Source organism: Orbicella faveolata, unplaced genomic scaffold (genome assembly GCF_042242905.1).
Source record: "Orbicella faveolata isolate gen_17 unplaced genomic scaffold, um_ofav_v1 contig_34, whole genome shotgun sequence".
Taxonomy (NCBI): domain Eukaryota; kingdom Metazoa; phylum Cnidaria; class Anthozoa; order Scleractinia; family Merulinidae; genus Orbicella; species Orbicella faveolata.
The window spans coordinates 6,014,392-6,033,326 of NW_028301563.1; the positions used below are offsets into that span (position 1 = coordinate 6,014,392).

Genomic DNA, 18,935 nt, shown 5'->3' on the forward strand with positions numbered 1-18,935 from the left:
CCATTTCTCAACTACGTACAACTAAGGGATTCACCCAGCTGGTTGGTCTCTTCACTTTTCAATGACACCAAGTTTGAGCAATTCTTCTAACTTCTCAGTGACTTTAGCTCTTCTACTAAGGGAAATTCTGCGCACTGGCTGAGAGCCTGGTTGAAGATTCTCATCAATGTGGAGTTTTAGCTGATACCCTTTGAGCTTGCCCTTGAAATACTTTTGGGCCACACTTTCCGCACTTGTGGTCACGTGAGCGACGGCAATCTGTCGCGAAGTGACCTACTTTATCGCATCACCAACATTTTCCCCCTTGTTTTGGATCACTGGTCAAGCTGTTTACTTAACTTTCGGGGATAAGAAAAAGAACTTCGTTGTCATGGAATAACTATGGCCATGGTACTGACTAACGATTTCAATGAGTTTCCTGAGAGTCAGTGTTTCCTCACTTTGACTTGAGATTTTTGTCCTTCAGGAAATAAATGGCGCGATCTCTCACCTGATTGTCCCTTTCGCCCTCGTCGTCACAATGTTCTGCTAGTTTTTCCAGGCGAGTAATAAAATTGTTGATGGTTTCACTAGCTAATGGAGTAGCCGCTAAAAATGTTTGTCGGGCCATCGGAGCGTTCTTTTAAAGCCTGAAGTGTTCCGAGAGGCAGTCCATAGCTTTTTTCGTAATCATTCGCTTCGCGTCGTGCTTCGGCAGGAATCGAATTATTGGAAACATCTCGGACTTTGGGTCCAGCGAGGTGAAGTAGTAGCGCTCTTTTTTGTGTAGGGTCGCTGATTCCAGAGGCAGTAACATAGAGCTCAAATTCGTCTTTCCAAGTTAGCCATCGTTATGCAAGGGTAGCTGGTTCACCGACAGCGTCGAACGCAGGCAATCCAGGTAATCCGGTCAAGCAAACGGCCATCTGTGCGAGTTTTGTCCACCGTTTAAACGCTTTTCCACTTCAGCAGCCGTTTGGCAAGTTAAATATCCGTTTTCCTCGTCGCCAAATGTGGTGTCTTCGTCCTAATACACTAAACAACTTGGTTCATAACAACAACGTGTTTTAATCGTTTGACATCTCGAGACCACATGCTAGCTACAATATATCCCATAATAATTAAACAGTCACAATGAACACACGGGACACTACCGTCTTATTTGATGTTAGTTTATATAGACTGTCGCTCCATAAATAAACAAAGTGACGTTAGATAAATTCTGATATGAGTTGAATAAATATAATATTAGTGTCCTCATAGATGCATTAAGTATTTTGTGTACTGTCGTTTTGGTCAGTCATTTATTCATTCGCTCATTCAAATATTTATTCATTCATAATTTCATTCGCCTATGAGGGATCACACATGATTATAATTATAACCCACTTTAGTACATGTAAGAAATTGATATTTACATTAATTGCAAAGCATCTAACTTCCATACGTTTTTCTTTTCTTTTTTTTTTTTTTTTTTTTCCTTTTCACTGATTAACTTTTAAATCCAGTCATCTCCGTGGAATAAAATGTCAATCATCTGTCAGGCCAGTTATGGTTATTAAAATGATGCTTACACTGCACTTTAAAAACAACCATCTTTCGCATAGCGGACAGACTGAAGTCAATCGCTGGGGTGGCTTGTGAAATTGCTGGTTTCAGAAAGCATACCTGACATAATTTGGTCAACCACGAAGAGGAGATCTTGCCTTAAATTATAAGCTGGTCAGTAATGATCCTGAAAAATAATTTGAGGCTAATGGCGGTCAGAACGCTCTTTGTATTCGTCTTGTCAGTTTGTGAGTATGAAATTCATCTTTTATTGCTGATAATAGCATTACCATTGTGAAACCCACAACATCCACTGTCTGCTTATCGTCAGTTTTGTTTGCATTTTCTTTTTCGTTGTCGTAAGGTCTATAAGCTGGAAAGAAACCGGTGAAACTGCCAATTTACCACTCGGCTTAAATTCGGCTTACGACTCATCAATTTTGTTTGAGCCAATCTTGTTTAAAAATGACTTTAAAGACTTTAAAGTTCGTGTTCAGGTTTTCATGATTATATCACTGTATTTTTTATCGAATTAGTTTTTGATCAACCATTAATGTTTTCTCAATTAATTTAATTATACCAAAGTTAGCTTTAATAAGATGCAAGTAGTTCAGGGATATGACTATTTACAACGCATAAAGAGCAAATATGATGCAAATATAATACGGAGAGAAGTTCGGTATCGACTTTTGTGGTTAGTTCTGTATAGTAGTTAAGATATGAGAACATTTCTTTACCAGTTGTGTGCTGTAAACATTCGATGAAAGGAAGCTATAAGGGAGACATGTTATACCAGTAATATAACAGGCGGGATTCTGCTTGCTTCGCTAACTTGCGGTTTCTTTTCGCTGAATGGCAAAATACTTTGAGTTACAAAGCTCACGCGGTTTTCCACCAGCTTAAGAGGTCAGACTTTTTCAAAAAGAGCAAAAATTAAAAACTGAATTAACGAAATAATGCCTGGTGAATAATATAAATTACTATAGAAAGCTATTTAAAGTCATGATCAGCGTTTTATATGACAGGTGTCGTTGTCGTTAGTGGCGGGTTAACAAGCAATAAGAGTGAAGTATAGTAGGAGCCTGACTGGGGTTGTGTCATTGTGATGTGACAGATGTTCCTGCAAAAACGTTTCACATCGAGCGGGTATACCAAATGGGGTCGACTGCTTAACTAGTCGCAACGATTTTTTAAATGTCCTTTTTTGTGTGCATTACAAGAACGGTACTTTATGGAAATCAGGGCTGTGCCTGATAACAGCTCAGCCGAGACACCTAATTTGTAAAATATTGGAAGTCAATTGTTTATTTCAAGATCCTGTGAGATGATACGTACGTTAAATATAACAGAAATGAAGTTCCTGTTTTTCTGGTATTCTCAAAGGATGAAATATGTAATATCATTTTTTTTTTTTTTCATTTTATTTATTTATTCCATTTTAAAATTACAAAGATAAATATAATATCTAGTTATCGCCTTGGAAATATGTAAATGTTTTGATATCCTTATTGTTCAAATCCAGCTAAATATCGGCAGAACTGATACAAGCTGTTAATATAATGAAATATGATGAGCATACTAACTTCAGACTCGCTTTAGCTTACTTCAGGGAAATCCCATCACATAGCGATCTTTAGCCGTGATCAGAAACCAAAAACTTAAGTAGTTGCGAAGCTACACCATGAAATAACAATGGAAGACAAACAGTAACAAGAATAGGTTCACAACAGCTGTCTGGCACGTAAATTTAGTACGAACAGAATGAGGTGAATAGAATAACAGCTTATTTTTTTATATCCTAAGCGGATAAACGCCTACAAAAGATTCGTCTGACATATTGCCGGGGAATATTATACACGAAAAATTGTTTGGAGGGTTTATTTTGTTGTTGTTTGTTTGTTTGTCTTTCTTTTTCTCGTAATAGTGGTTCAGCAAAGAAAAGATCACTCATTCTATCTCCTTTTTATCATCTCATATAGTTATCGAAAGTTTAGGGAGCCAAAATGGAGGTAAGACATAGCATGCTTGAGACCTCGTTTGTTTCTTTGTTTGTTTTCTTTCTTTCTTTTTTCTCTCAGGTTGCTTTCACACTTGGTGCTCGAGCACTGGTGCCTGGGCAACGACAAAAACTAGTGCTGCGTTCAGACATTGGTACTCCAAGTACCCAAGTACCATTTAGTTCCCGAGTATAGGGTCGAGACCTTGTACCCAGGCAGGGTAATGTTTCCGAATTCTGGTGTGAGTACTTGGTAAAGCGGTGTGTTCACACTAGTGCCCAGCGAGAATTGTGCTTAAGCACTGTAATCGGGCACCAAGTGTCAACAAGGCCTTAGTCGCCAATAGCTTAGCTTAACGTTTTCCGTAACTAATATAACATCCTGAAACCAATCAGAAGTGTTTTTAATTTGTCAGTTTCTTTTCAATCTTTAAGACTTCAGTGTTCCAGAACCCATAGCCATGTATCCATTAAACGACCAGTATGCAACAAAGGAAAAAGATTGTCGACAACCCCAGGGTAACCCTGGTAACAATGTGTCTCTAGCAGATGGACCAGATGGTAAGGCCAATGGCTCTTATCAGTTCCACGGAACAGAAGACAGCTACATTGAATTTCCCAACAATGCGGGAACTTTGGACGCCCGACACTCTATCACAATGTTATGTTGGGTTTATATCTCAAAGTCCTCAAATTTTTCAGGTCCTCTCTTCGTTTATTACAATAAAACTAATAGTGATAAGTTTTTTGGTATGGCTATTAGAAACGCCAAGCTGGCCTCGTATTTCAAAGGAAAGTCCTCACCAGACATACGATCAGAAAGACTAGGATCAAATCATTGGCATTATGTTGGAGCGTCGTACGATCATAATAAGAATGAAGTAAGTCTGTGGGTAAATGGAACAATAGCCGCGAAAACAAAATTTGCCAATGGCAGGCCTCGTGCTACTGGATATAGGGCCGTCAGAATGGGCGCGATATTCCTCAAAAGGTGGCAAAATACCGTCAAATTTAAGGGGCGAATTACCGCCATGCAGGTCTATAACTTCTCTTTGACTGAACAACAGATCGAGGCCGTGAAATACCTTTCAGGTAGAGGTAAGAATATAAGTTGTAAAGTTAGTGTATGTTAACGAACTTAATTACCACATTCAATTGAAACTCAAACTTATTCTACCTATTAATTTTAAAAGCCAAGGTGACCAATAGTTTTGTTGGCATGACCATATTCAAGAAAAAAAATTTAACGGTAATACTGTGTGGAAGCTATTCAAGTCTTTCAATATTTATTCTTCTGGTATATAAAAGCAACAGCAATACATGGAAAAAACTTAATCGGTTGCTATTTACAAAAATAACTGAGATACCACGCGTGCTCTCATTGGTCGATAGGTGTGTTTATACCTGTGAGAGTATGTAAACACGGCTGTGACATTTTAGCTTCTTAGTGCGTTTTCCATGTTTACATAAACCGTTGTTAACACTTGGGGTTTTAGAGAATTCTCGAGTTATGCTAACCCTCGACTTCGACTCGCCGAGTTTGCATAACTGTCTGAAATTCTTAGAACCACCGCCCCCACCCCCAGCCCCGTCGTCTGCTCAATTGCTAGAAAGGAAACCGTATTTCTAACTGAATAAAATTGTACATGGACGCACTGGATTTAAACCTGTGTATCAACTGATTCTAATTAGTTTCACGAGGGTCAAAAAGTTTGAGTTTTATTGCTCGAATACTTTTGAAGTTGGAAATATTTTAACCAGCACCGGCAATTTTAACGTTGCTCAGGATTTCTGATTGGATTACAAGAGGAAATCATTGTCAGATTATACATGTTACACGTCCCACATGGCACGTCAAACTCTCGTTTCCATATCATTTCGATGGTCTCAATCTCTAGTAGTAATCGGCTAGTTTCGAAATGAGCTGACCTGCATTGTTTATATCTAGTTCTGTTTTATTTTGGTAATGGAATTTTACATTCACGTACAGAAACCGCAACGGCGGCATCGTTGCCTTGTTTATCATTAGAGACGATATCAGTAGCGGCAGCGTCAACGTCATTGTCGCCACCTGTAGCATCATCTCCATTTGCATCAGCACGGTTTTCTTCGGCAGCTGTAACATCGGTGGCCACAGCATCTTTACCCTTGAAGCAATCCTCATCCCCACCGTCATTATCATTTGCATCAACATCATTGATGTTGTCGTTATCGTCATCATCATCACTATCTGTGTGGAATCCATTAACAACGCTCACAGCGACAACAATGCTAAACAAAGAAACAGCGACATCATTATTGAAAAAGACAACATCACCGTTACCACTGTTACCAACAACATCGCCCATGATATCACCAGAAGAACTAGTAAGCATTGTGAGGCTGTTAGTAGAAATTGGCTCTTTGTCTGCTGTTAGTCAACTTCTCCAAAGTGTGAAGACGCTATTTAATTATGCATAGTGTGCAGTACATCAGCTAGGTTTTAAAATTAACTGCGAAAAATTACCTTTAGAACTACTGTAAGATGTAAGATGTAAGATGTTAGATGTAAGAAAATATATTACTCAAAGTTTCGTCTTTGCGTGTAATTAGCCGTTTGAAGGCCGATGATATCTATATACCTTCTACCTTGTTTGTAAATGTAATCAACTTTGACACATCATGAAGATAACTTTTACTTTCTTTATCCTAGACAAGGCAATTCATTTCCAAATTGAACAAAACTGATTTCAGACAAGATACTTCCTTACAGGTATCCGCTTTGTTTACTACCTTAATATTAATCAAACTCCCTGAAAAAAGACGTACCTCTATGTAATAATTATTCAATATTATTAATGAAAACTCTAACAAAATTCACAAATCTAATTGGTTATTAACAAGCCCTATTTTAGCCCAAATATGGCAGTGTACGTCATGCTTTAACTGGACAGTGTCATTTGCCAGTGTACGTTATGCTTGTAATTAACATTATGCGCCATTTTGCACGCACTCCTTCGACAGATGTACTTACAATTCTTGCCCATGTGCATTTTGGCCAAAACACACTCAACTGCATTTTGAGGTATGACGTATAATCATGAGGTGTAGCTGATGACTGTGCTCATCAAATCTTGTCAGTTTTGATAAACTGATAACGAGGCTTCATGCCGCCCAGTTATGTCTGTTATCTCACTGGGTAATCTCTGTAATCACACTGTGATTACTCACTGTGATTGCTGTTGCTATGGTAATTCTCACTGCAACGCGGTCTTCAGCGGTAGTCCGATGTTAGTCACTCCCATGATTACAGACCGAATTGGATTTCACTCAGTCTAGATACCCTTATTAACTGTACGTAGCTCTCTGACAATATGAACCAATTAAAAAGAATGCCATAATGTGCTTGCGTATTTGCAGAAGGTCAGCAGCTTGTTCGAAAACTTCACCAAGCAATACAAAAATATAATTGGCAACCATGAAGAGCAACTGGCTGCAACAGCAGGAAACGGACTACGAAGGGAACTTATCTTTCAGGCGGCAGTTGCCTTTGAGGAATTTGTCAAACGCTATGGCTTTTACCACCTCAGTACATCAAAGCCTGACATAAATAATACTAACAGCAAGCTTTGTGAGTAGAAACTATGTAGCCTGCTTTTGCAGTGTGTTTGAGTCGTGCAACAAAATGTTCCATGAAAGCCATAGATTTTTCTAAAAAAATAATTTTAAAATTCTCTCAGGTTACTCCTCCATTTAAGTGTTATTATGTCGTATACTAGGGTTGGTACAACTTCACTGTCGGAAGTGTTACGTAGTCAAACTAACATATATAAGTAGTGCGTATTATTCTCGTTCGATAACATCACGCCCGGTAGAAATTGTCCGCTGTATTATAACAAGTTGTACAACCACTTAATGGATGGAATTTCCATTTTCTTTTCTTCTCGCTCCACAGTTCTGCGTATTCATCGAGTTTTCCGCCAAAACGCGAGCGATTTTCAACTCCAGAAAAAAAGAAGACAAAACACCATCAAAGTTCCGTCACTAAATTTCGACAACAATGGTATGTGTAAACAAAATGTGTGTTTCAAAATTACACTAATTTTTAAATGTATCTAATCATGTTCTCTCATTCTAAAATACAGACTATGTTTTGATTGATAAACCACAATCGACTTTTGTTCTCACTATGACATATTGTACCATATTGACATATTATTAGCCATATGGCTTGCTCCTACTCTGATCAAGTGCTAGATAATTGAACCTATAAATACCATTCATATACTGAGTCATGACAAGTCATAACTATAGTCTAGGAATCTAATCCAATCTGAGTTCAATCTAGGGTCGTTGCTAGTTGGTATCTTATACAAGGATCTCCATGAACTACTTATAACAAATCACCTCAACAAAGATGAAAGTGAAAACATCAGGTAATTTAACGAAACCTGGATTCGACATTGCAAAATAATTTTTGTTATTGCGTTCGCTGTTTTTCAATACAGGTCCTTTTGTCTGATAATGCACGTCGCAGCTGGGATTTGTATGATGGGGAAAATGAATTTTGCATTTCCAGGGTATTTACTTACTTTCCCAATTAAACGGCCCCAAGGTTTACTGACTCTTTATTTCAAAGTGTGTGGGAGGCGCGGTGCAGGGCACATGGTTAAAGCGCTCGTCTCCGAGTCGAGCGGTCCGGGCTGGGGACATAGCGTTGTGTTCTTAGGCAAGACAACTCAATAGGTTTAGTAGGAACGGCGAGAGTTCCGGCTTTTCAGCAGTACCAAGCCCTAGCAGCAACTAAGCTTATTCGTTTATCCACATTCTATTTAGGCGAATCAACACAGTGATAATGGCCGCTACAATGTATCCCAAGCCGCAACAGTTGAAGCAAAACGTCATTCTAAAGTTCAGAAACCTCAAGGTAACAAAAAGGTCAAATTTGGTTTGTCTGTTTTTATTCGGTTTAAACATCAATAAATCTGTTTTCAGGCCTTTAATGGAAAGAGACAATGTGTTTTTTGGAGGGGCGTGAGCAAAAACAAGTAAGCTTCCAACTCTATTTATGTTATAAAATAACTGAAATACTATGCGCGCTCTGTTTGGGCAATACAGTTGTCAGACCTATATTTTATTGTACTGTGCTTTTTACCTATTGTACAGTGCTTTAATTCTTTTAGTCGGTGTGATAGGTTTGTAACATCATCTCAGGAATTTTGACGAGAATAAGAAACTTGATCAAATACAATAAAATTTGATTTTCCTCTCTTTGACAAACGTTTTCTATAGTTATTCCATAAAAGCAATAGACCACTCTTTCTGTGCCTTTACCGAAAAGTTTGTAAATCACTAGCCGTTAGGCTAGGCGTTAGCCGGCAACATCCCGCGTAGTTTATTGCGCCGGTGAACCCGTAGAAAGAGTCGACTATTACTCAATTCTACTGTACTTTATAGACAATTACTACATGCTGCTTTTCGTTTTGGTAATCTTGAGGAGTTTCTACTCTGAAGTAATTGCGTCAGAAGGAGGTATATCAACGCGGGCTCAGCAGCCAATTTACAGTCGATTGACTTTATTCTCTGACCTAATCAGGGACAGAGCAGTTAAAAAACTGTTCTATACATGTCCTCTGTTTCAAAGAAGAAATTATTCCGTTTCAGTTCAGACGTGTGGTCAGGGAAAGGATGTCATGTTGTGAGTTTAAAGAGCAGCTCAGGACAAACAGAATGCAGCTGTAATCATATGACTCACTTCGCTGTTTTATTCGACTATGGGGATGACTTTAAGGTAATATTTATAGAAATTACTAGGACGTTTTCACAATTATGTTATTTTTCTATGTGTGATCATGCTGATGTCAAATTATTAACGTTTAAACTGTATTCTTTTTTTTCTGCCGCCAATCTGTGAAACAGGTAACAAAAACAGACGATAAGGTATTGGAGATTCTCACATACTCGGGATTAACTCTCTCTGTCACTGGAGTAATTCTCACCGTTATTACTTATCTTCTATTCACGTAAGTAAGCTTAGTCTTTTAATAAAATCAGCAAAATAAATTATTATAATGATTAGAGAGGAAGCCACATCAGCCTTAGCTGGTTTTCATGCGAGCGCTCTATCCTGGTCGAATTGGAATTCGGAATGTTGAGTTTTGAGAAGGGAGGAAAAACGGAGTACCCTGAGAAAAACCCTCGGAGTAAGGAGAGAACCAACAATAAACTCAACCCGCGCATGGCATCAGACCGGAATCAAACCCGGGCCACATTGGTGGGAGTCGAGCGCTCTCACCACTGCGCCATCCCTCCTCCCCTTTCTGTAAGCTTTCAGGTATAGATTATTATAGACTCGCCTCACAAGAGTTCCATAGTTAAGGTGTCGAGTGTGTGTCTTTGGTAGTGTTTTTGTTTTGTTATTATCAGTCCTTATATTTTGTTGCATGACTATGACTTTGGACAGCGATGTTCATCAGCCTCTATCTCAAGTAAGAATGAGTCTTGCTGGGTCTCTCGGGTCTGGACAAATAATCTTCTTTGCCGGTATTGATGCCACAGATAACGAGGTAAGAGACCTCTCGAGGTTCAATGAGAACCTCCACATTAAGTAATCATCACCTTTCGTTGTAACGTAATCAAGGGACTCTAGCTGGGAATCCCATGCAAGTGTTCCATAAATGAGACACACTCGTGAAGCTCTACTACTAGAGGTTCCTTCTTGCACCTCACCTTAATTTTAACCCTATCTCACACAGTCAAAATGGTCAAAGGAGCTTAGTCACGGCATTTTGAGTTATTTTGACCACGAAAAAAATTACCTCTATATAGACTGGAGGAAACCTGAAAATAGTACTTTACTAAGATAGAAAACCACAAATGAGACCACAACAAACCATAAAGGAACAAGGGTGGTTAAGGATGGAGTAGATTTACACGAATTACAAACAAAGAACTTAAAAAATTTAGGTCAAACTTTTCGAGACGCGCAAACCATTACGTAGCTCGTTTAAATAGTACATCCACAACTGACAGGAAATAAGCTTTGCTGTTATATATTTCATATTTTTTTATGAATCCCGTTAAACATTCTTTTAGATTCCACTAATGCAAAATATATTGCGACTGATGCTCAGAGAAAAATCATGAAAGACACCTCAGAGTTCCCTACAAAACATGGAAAACCCGACTGCGATCTACATGTATGAGAAGACGGCCGTGTAGCTTAAATGGGGGGAGAAGGAAAACTTTTCTGGGGAAGTGAGAACTTAATTACAAATGCATTTTCTGCTTTACAGGCTGTCTGTGTCGCAGTAGCGGCCCTTATTCAGTATTTTCTGATGGCAGCTTTCTGTTGGATGCTCGTCGAGGGAATCTACCTTTACTTGTATGTTGTCAAAGTTTACAACATCAACAACAAGATGACCATCTATCATGTATCGTCATGGGGTACGTTGTGTACGATTTTCATTTGCCATTATTGTTGGGAACACCAGCTGCAATTAGTTCTCGCTGTATATTCTAGAGACATCTCCCTGTTTCACTGCAGGTTTCCCTGCTCTCATGGTCGCCATTTCGCTGAGCATTGCTGCGGGAAAAGGTGGAATCCAGACTTTTGTCAGTGGCAAATAGTAAGAATTTATCTACGTTTTCGTGATTATTTCCGCTCTTTTCCTGTCTTTCACTCAATTTCATGAATCAATCCTCAGTTCGCCATTTTAAGGTAACTGTTTGTAGCATTTTTGCGGTTGTTCACTTTATATTTCTTTTTTCGTCTGCCTGTTAGCTGCTGGATGTCTTCAGATAACCATCTGATCTCCATATTCGTCGCATTTGTAGCGTTGATCGAAGTTGTAAGTAGAAAGCCTATCCTGAGAGTAATATTTTGATTTCAATGCTAAGGTTTTCGGATGGATTTGAATTTGCCTAACAAAGACACAGTTCCCCCTCGTATATTTTTTTTGTAATATACTGTACTGCAATACTACTCTACTTGATATAGCACTTCACCTTTTTGTGTTTACGCCTTCGCTATTAAACTGCATTGGTATGCATGAGAACATTCCGCCCAGTCAAGACAAAATTACATCAGGAAATATCCGATACAAAGATATTTGCCTCATTAAACAAAGTACATGTATTGAAGTTTCATTCAGAATAAACCAGAGGTTGTTTTATAAGAAGCATTAAGGACATTTCCAATTGTTTGTTTGTTTGTTTGTTTATTCTCAAGCTTAACTTGCTGTTACTCGCGAAAGTCATCAAGGAAATGACCACAATGCAACTATCAAGAGAAAATCATATTGAGCAAATACGGTAGGAATTCGCTAATTTGAGAACGGAAAGAAAAATCTGGAGCCAAACTCATCACGCAGTCACGTGTGGAACCATAATTGGAAGGCAAGACGAGAAGCCATATTGTCCATTTAAATGGCGGTTCCACAACAAACTGCGAGATGACTACTCGCCCCAGATTTTATCTCGTGGCCAAAGAATAAAAACATGTAGAGTTTATCTCAGTGAAATGGTGCCGACGAGATGTAGATATACCTTGTGTCACACTCTTCACACAAGCTATGTGTAATATTGCCTTTTATTGACCTTTTCCCAAAACTGTTGTTTCTTATCTTGCAGGCTTAGTATCAAAGCATGCGTGGTGTTTATTCCCCTGCTGGGGATCACGTGGTTGTTTGGTCTTCTGGCACCATTGCACTCAGCTTTTGTCTATATTTTTACAATTCTCAACTCCATTCAGGTTTTTATTTTATTTTGACAACTTCTAATATATGTTGTTTCAGACATAAGTTATTGTGAACGTTACAGAATTTTATCATACTTTAACGCTATTTTCTATTAAGATAGTAACGATGAAAAAAGGCAAGCAACCTAAGAAAATATTTTGTACCTTTATATTAATATTTTATATTTATGTTTTACATAGCAAGGCACGTTTCAATTGTTTTCTATAATTCGTTTTTACAGGGATTCTTGATTTTTCTCCTACACTGTGTGAGAAGCAACCAGGTAAGAGCAGCCTAATAACAATTAGTGAATCAATTGCTGATTTTCATTGTCGCGCCACGAAAAAGGTTTGAAATGTTATAGAAGATTAATACGTAATTAACTTCTCCGATCCAAGTCTTAGGTCTTTGAGATATTTTATCGTCAAATTATCCGTCACAAAATTTCACTCAAATTTATAGAGCTTAGTATGAATACTCCATATATTTGTGCTCCTCGAATCGATGGTACAAATATGGAGGTCACTTCATCTTAATGAAGCATTAAATATTCTTTTCAACGCATGTGACAGCCTTCTCGCGGTCTTCTTGATGCCGTGTGGTGTAAAGAACTGAATTTTTTTAAAAAATAAGAAAGCCATAACTTGTGAGAAAATCTACATTTCGGATGTTGTCTAGGCAAGTAATTTAAAAACTCGGGGTGGGGAGTTCTTTTTTTTAGAATCTGATGGCGTCATATGAAAATTATCACACATTTTTACTTACATTGCCATCTGTAATTTGATTGGTCAGAATTTCGGAGATGGTCTGTGAATTGCCCTGTGTTTGTTTCATTTGAGATGGGACGGGTGGGGGAGTGGCAAAGTGGTTCAGCTATGTTTTAATTTGGAATAAATATTCCACTCATCAGTCGCAGATCAGACTTGCCGTTTCATATTTTACTTCTTCTTCTTCTTCTTCTTCTTCTTCTTCGTCTTCTTCTTCTTCTTCTTCGTCTTCTTCTTCTTCTTCTTCTTCTTCTTCTTCTTCTTCTTCTTCTTCTTCGTCGTCTTCTTCTTCTTCTTCTTTTCTCTTAAATCTTCTATTGTACTTTATCTTCAGATTAGAGAGCGGTTCAAAAGAAAGATAAATGCGATTTTTCCAGCTGCAAACAATGGAAAACCTGCCAAGGAAAAGTCACGATGCGATGTCGGCGTTGTGAGAAAAATTGAGGTGAAGCCATGCGACAACAACAGCAAGCTCCATCCCGACAGTATATTTGAACTGAAGTAGCGATAGATTAAAACTTTATTTGTACGTTACCTGCTTCTCTACTATCCTAAAGTCATTTTAAGAATCAGATTTACCAAGCGTTAAGCGAGTTCAAACGTCCAGAAGTAATTTTTATTGTGTTAAAGATATTTCAGAGGGTTGTCAGCTTTGAAGCTACGAGGCATTGATTAACTGATTAAATAATTACGTGGCTGGCAACTATAGATTTACTATCACCTCTAAGACAAATAATTTGTTATGGTTTCTGAGGATTTGTCGTTGTTAGCTACACTGCAAGTAATGTCTACCATCATGTATGCATCTTAGTCTGTCATGCATGACGTAATCTTGTAAAGTACTCAAAGTACGATGGTTATTAAAAAAGCAAGAATTTGTGACAAATTACCATGGCGTCTCGTGTGTTTAGTTCGTAACATCAATGAGTTTTCAACAGAGCCAAAAGCAAGACAGGCGTCCGTGGTTGCTACGTTAACATTCAAGCTTTTTTTTATTATTTAGAGAATCACACCGTGTGGAATAATGTCGCAATACCATTTTCCATTGAATTGGCCTTGCTTCTCTCTCGTATTAAAACCTCCGACCGGGTGTTCTCCGTTAGGTTTTGCTTAATGCTAGTAGCTTTTAATTGTGTCTGTTGATCTACTTCTATGTCGCCTTTACCTTTACCTTTAGCTAAAATCCTTTTGAAATATCTACAAATAGTGCCCTCGCGACGGCTTGTCTTATTTCTTGAATTAAATGGATAAGACTCCGTTTATTACGAACGTCTATTATGTTTATTCGATAGTTGTTGTCACCTTAAAACTGAATTACCCGTTTGATTATTTACCCATGCAGTCTGTACAACCGTCGCTTAACGTGAGTCACTATAGCAAGAGCATGTCGCGAATTATTCCCACAACTGGATTTCAGCTCGATGTCGAATAAGTATGATTATCATTATCATGTTTTTAAACAACAAAGGAACCCTAGGACGTCAAGCGAGAGAAACGTCCTCCCCCGAAACACATTTCTTTGTTTGATATGATTTTCAATATCTCGACTTAATTTGATAACCAAGCAAATAAGCTGACCACAACATGTTCATTGTGTTAAAAATTTCACCACAAGAAAACACTTTTGTCAGTTCTTGGTTTCCTCCATATCATATGCATTTTGTTTCGTGTTAAGTTATTTTACATTCATCATTAAATGCTGGTCGTAATATTTCAAACAGCACTTATTCCCCGAATTCTGTTTATATAATATAGATGATGCTGTTCATCGCCAACAGTTTTGCTGTCATGTATTTGAATGGTTTTCATTGAGCTATTTTGGCACACCAGCAGCTTATTTTCATCAATGCAAGAGACTTTAAGGGGAACACTGATAAAGAAGTCGATATATAAATCAAATGAGGAATTCTAAAGCAACGTTTGTCAAGAATTTTAATGAAAGAACTCTTATCTTCTCTATGATGAAAAAGAAATGATTACAACCGACTTTGGCAATGAAGTCTGTGTCGTAGTGCAATTGTAAAGCATCTGTCTAGTATACGGTTTTTGACGCCCGCGCAATGGTTCAATTGCAAATGTTTTCATGGCAGTGGAATAGTATGACAATCTTCTGTCATGCGAGTTGAGTTAATCAGTAACAAATAATATTCATGCAAGCTGTTCTTCAAAAACCATGATCTTTCGCATGGCCATCTATAAGGACAAAGCAAATCATAAATACTATCGGTGGTGTTTGACAAAACTCCGGAATCAAAAATCTCGCCGTAAGCTGGTTTGGCTAATTACGAAGCAGCAAGGGACGTGTTAAGATCGTGAGGAACAGTTTCAGACAGATGGCGGCCAGAACTCTTTTTATAATCGTCTTGTTTGGTGAGCATAAACGTGATCTTTTATTGCTGATAATCGTATTTTTAATATGAAACACGCAACATCCGATGACTTCTTGGCGTCAGTTTTGTGTCGATGTTTTGGTAGCTGTAAGGTACAAGCTTGGAAGAACTGATCCAGTGAAACTGGCAGTTTGCACCACACTGTGTTAAATCATTCGGCTATCGACCCATTTCTGCACGCGAATCAATTTTGTCTTATAGTAATAATATCTATTTAAGTTAAAAAAAAAAGACTATAAAAGTCTTAAGTCCGAGCTCAGCTTTGTCATGAAAGTTTAATATAATTTTAATGGTTTTAGTTTTTGTTCGGCACAAATTTTTCGAGTAATTCATGCAAAGGTTAGCCTCAAGAAACATAATTTCAAATCCCACTTCGCAGCAGTTATGATGTAAAAATTAAACGGGGTGAAAATGTAGTTATAATGTTTATAGATAATTAATTTGATGGAAGCAGGATATGAGAACATTTCTTTCCCAATTTTGCGCAGTAAAACATCCAACGAGCGGAAGTTATAAGAGAGATGTGTTATGACAGGTGGATTTTTTACTAGCTTCCCTGACTCACGATTTTTTCGTTGGAGGGCGAAAAAGTTGGGAATAGTTTCGAAGCTTAAGTGGATTTCCACCAGCTAGTGAGGCCAGATTTCTTTAAAGAAAGCAAAAATAACAAAATAAACGGCCAGAACCCTGGTTGTACAACTTGCATACGTCACTGCAGAAAGCTATTTAAAGTCATGATCACCGTTACGTATGACGGGTTGAGTTGTCATTTGTGGCTGGTGAACAACCATGAAGAGCGAAGTATACTAGGTTTCGGATCGACAGTTCTTCCTGCGAAAACGTTTCACCTCGAAAAGATTCAGAAAACTACGTCCATATAATGACCTGCGTTGCGAGCATAAACGGGGGAGGGGTAGGTGGGTAAAAAGCGCAAGGAAGAAGAGAAAGCAGCGCCTGCTGTAAGGACTCAGCTTTTCGCATTACGCCAACCAATTTCCGTGTAATCCGATTCCATGAACTGTCAATTACTTACTGTCAACAGGTCTACCAATCCGCTTCTCGGCATAACTGACTTTCGTTGGAAATTTAGTTAATTGCGATTTGAGTATACGCACAACCACTTGACTAGTCGCAACAGTTTGTTGAAGGAAAACATTCTTAGCTAGTACTAGGTGAACCGAGACACTAACCTTCGTGAAAAAATTGAAATTATTTGTTTATTCAGGGATCTTGTCAGGGGCTATAATTTAAATATGAAAGAAATGATTTTTTTCTCTGATGTATTTTTTTTTTCTGGAAGAACTTATGTATGGCAATGATATGACCCTGGGAATATGTTAATGTACTGATATCTTCATGTAGGAAATAGACTCATAATAATAGACCCATTTTCAGGCTCACTTAATTAAGTTTACTTTTTTTAAATCTTATCTCAATTTAACACAGTTGCGTTCAGCTCTCGCTCCTACATGTAGGCCCAGCAATTAAGCACGCTGAAAGTGCCGTTACATGCATATCAATTGAGCGATTGATTCTGCTACCCCCACCTCGTTAAAATTCCTTTAATTCCGTGAAATAATTCAGTTCTATTTTATATCATCTCATATAGTTACCGAGAGTACTTCAGGGAAGAAAAATGGAGGTAGGGTTTCTGCCTTTTCTAGGGCTGCTTTTCACTTTAATGTCATCAAAAATTAAGATAGTTACCATTTAAAATATTAGGACAGAAATCTCATAGATGATTAATATACAGTCAAACCTCTATCAAGCAGACCCCATATTAAGCGGACACCCTCTATTAAGCGGACAGCAGTGCAAGTCCCATTTTTCTTTTCCCACATTTACTGTAAAAAAATACCTATATTCAACGGACACCTCTATTAAGAGGACGAGGACATCTTAAACTTGACTTTTATGGTCATTTCTATTGTTAGAAACCTGTATCAAACGGATACTGCAAAAAGAATGCATGATTGTTTTTGTCTACGTTTTAATAGATCGGTCATTTGAGTTTGCCCACAAACTGAGCTGTCACAGAAATGCAATAGTTTGTTATTCGGGAACTTGTTTTCAGCGGACACCCTGTATTAAGCGGACACTAGCAAGAGTCCCAAGGCTGTCCACTTAATACAGGTTTAACTGTATAAAAAGCCTGGCCAAGATCTACCTTTATTCCATTATTCAAGAAAAGTTTTCATCCAAATTTATAGACTTTTGTATTGGGGACGCCGTGTTGGTGTCTCTTGGAAGGGCATCGGTATGGCAGCCGTGAAGTAACGAATCATTTGTTAATACATACTCAAATTCTTTTTGATCTTAAAGACCACAGTGTTCCAGAACCCATAGCTATTTATCCTCTGAACGGCGATTATACAACAAAGGAAAAATACGGTCGACAACCTCCGGGTAACCCTGGTAACAGTGTGTCTCTGGCAGATGGACCAGATGGTAAGGCCAATGGCTCTTATCAGTTCCACGGAACAGAAGACAGCTACATTGAATTTCCCAACAATGCGGGAACTTTGGACGTCCAACACTCTATCACAATGTTATGTTGGGTGTATATCTCAAAGTCAATTTTCCCGGGTCCTCTGTTCATCTATTACAATAAAACCAATAGTGACAAGTTTTTTGGAATGTTTATTAGTAACGCCAATCTGGTTGCGTATTTCAAAGGAAACGCCTCACTACACATACAATCAGAAACACTGGGATCAAATCATTGGCATTATGTTGGAGCGTCGTACGATCATAAGAAGAATGAATTAAGTCTGTGGGTAAATGGAACATTAGCCGGACAAAAGAAATTTGCCCATGGCAGCCCTCGTGCTACTGGATATAGGGCCGTCAGAATGGGCGCCATATTCCTCAAAAAATGGCAAAAGACCCTCAAATTTAACGGGCGAATTACCGCCATGCAGGTTTATAACTTCTCTTTGACTGAACAACAGATCAAGGCCGTGAAATACGTTTCAGGTCGAGGTAAGAATATAAGTTGTAAAGTTAGGGTATGTTAACGAACTTAATTACCACATTTAATTAAAACTCCAACCTATTCTACCTCTTGATTTTGAAAGCCAAAGTGACCAATAGTTTTGTTTGCATGACCATGTTCAAGAAAAAAAAAAATAACGGTAATACTGTGTGGAAGCTATTCAAGTCTTTCAATATTTATTCTTCTGGTATATAAAAGCAACAGCAATACATGGAAAAAATAAATTGGGCGCTATTTACAAAAGTAACTGAGATACCACGCGTGCTCTCATTGGTCGATAGGTGTGTTTACACCTATGAGAGTATGTAAACACGGCTGTGACATTTTAGCTTCTTAGTGTTTTTTCCATGTTTACATAAACCGTTCTTAACACTTGGGGTTTTAGAGAAATCTCGAGAGTTATGCTAGCACTCGACTGCGACTCGAGTTTGCATAACAGTCTGAAATTCTCAGAACCAACGCCCCCCACCCCCAGCCCCGTCGTCTGCTCAATTGCTAGAAAGGAAACCGTATTTCTAACTAAATGAAATTGTACATGGACGC

General features: G+C 38.2%; 3 protein-coding genes across 3 annotated transcripts; all 3 read left to right on the plus strand.

Annotated features, from left to right (window-relative positions):
• Window positions 1-1,381: 1,381 nt before the first annotated feature.
• Window positions 1,382-6,059, plus strand: LOC149104392 (uncharacterized). The gene is made up of 3 exons (XM_089272133.1): window positions 1,382-1,775; window positions 3,507-3,536; window positions 3,959-6,059. The coding sequence occupies exons 1-3, from the start codon at window positions 1,709-1,711 to the stop codon at window positions 4,654-4,656; spliced, it is 795 nt and encodes a 264-aa protein (XP_089128259.1). The 5' UTR covers window positions 1,382-1,708; the 3' UTR covers window positions 4,657-6,059.
• On the plus strand, window positions 5,870-13,896 carry LOC149104393 (adhesion G protein-coupled receptor L4-like). Its single transcript, XM_089272219.1, has 16 exons — window positions 5,870-5,954; window positions 6,894-7,133; window positions 7,458-7,565; window positions 7,851-7,938; window positions 8,339-8,429; window positions 8,498-8,550; window positions 9,167-9,293; window positions 9,422-9,525; window positions 9,966-10,068; window positions 10,798-10,948; window positions 11,049-11,130; window positions 11,286-11,352; window positions 11,733-11,815; window positions 12,134-12,254; window positions 12,482-12,523; window positions 13,342-13,896. Exons 1-16 carry the CDS (start codon window positions 5,870-5,872, stop codon window positions 13,510-13,512), a joined length of 1,716 nt encoding a protein of 571 aa, XP_089128345.1. The 3' UTR covers window positions 13,513-13,896.
• Window positions 13,897-15,172: 1,276 nt separating this feature from the next.
• On the plus strand, window positions 15,173-18,529 carry LOC110055801 (uncharacterized). Its single transcript, XM_089272134.1, has 3 exons — window positions 15,173-15,377; window positions 17,007-17,039; window positions 17,720-18,529. The coding sequence occupies exons 1-3, from the start codon at window positions 15,341-15,343 to the stop codon at window positions 18,412-18,414; spliced, it is 765 nt and encodes a 254-aa protein (XP_089128260.1). The 5' UTR covers window positions 15,173-15,340; the 3' UTR covers window positions 18,415-18,529.
• The last annotated feature ends 406 nt before the right edge of the window (window positions 18,530-18,935 follow it).

Bases quoted from the DNA above. Each gene is read 5' to 3' on its own strand.
- LOC149104392 (XM_089272133.1), top strand. From the start codon at position 1,709: ATGATCCTGAAAAATAATTTGAGGCTAATGGCGGTCAGAACGCTCTTT. The intron at 1,776-3,506 runs GTGAGTATGAAA...CATCTCATATAG, and splicing joins TGTATTCGTCTTGTCAGTTT to TTATCGAAAGTTTAGGGAGC. The intron at 3,537-3,958 runs GTAAGACATAGC...TCAATCTTTAAG, and splicing joins TTTAGGGAGCCAAAATGGAG to ACTTCAGTGTTCCAGAACCC.
- LOC149104393 (XM_089272219.1), top strand. From the start codon at position 5,870: ATGATATCACCAGAAGAACTAGTAAGCATTGTGAGGCTGTTAGTAGAA. The intron at 10,069-10,797 runs GTAAGAGACCTC...TCTGCTTTACAG, and splicing joins TTGATGCCACAGATAACGAG to GCTGTCTGTGTCGCAGTAGC. The intron at 11,816-12,133 runs GTAGGAATTCGC...CTTATCTTGCAG, and splicing joins AATCATATTGAGCAAATACG to GCTTAGTATCAAAGCATGCG.
- LOC110055801 (XM_089272134.1), top strand. From the start codon at position 15,341: ATGGCGGCCAGAACTCTTTTTATAATCGTCTTGTTTG. The intron at 15,378-17,006 runs GTGAGCATAAAC...CATCTCATATAG, and splicing joins TTTTATAATCGTCTTGTTTG to TTACCGAGAGTACTTCAGGG. The intron at 17,040-17,719 runs GTAGGGTTTCTG...TTGATCTTAAAG, and splicing joins TTCAGGGAAGAAAAATGGAG to ACCACAGTGTTCCAGAACCC.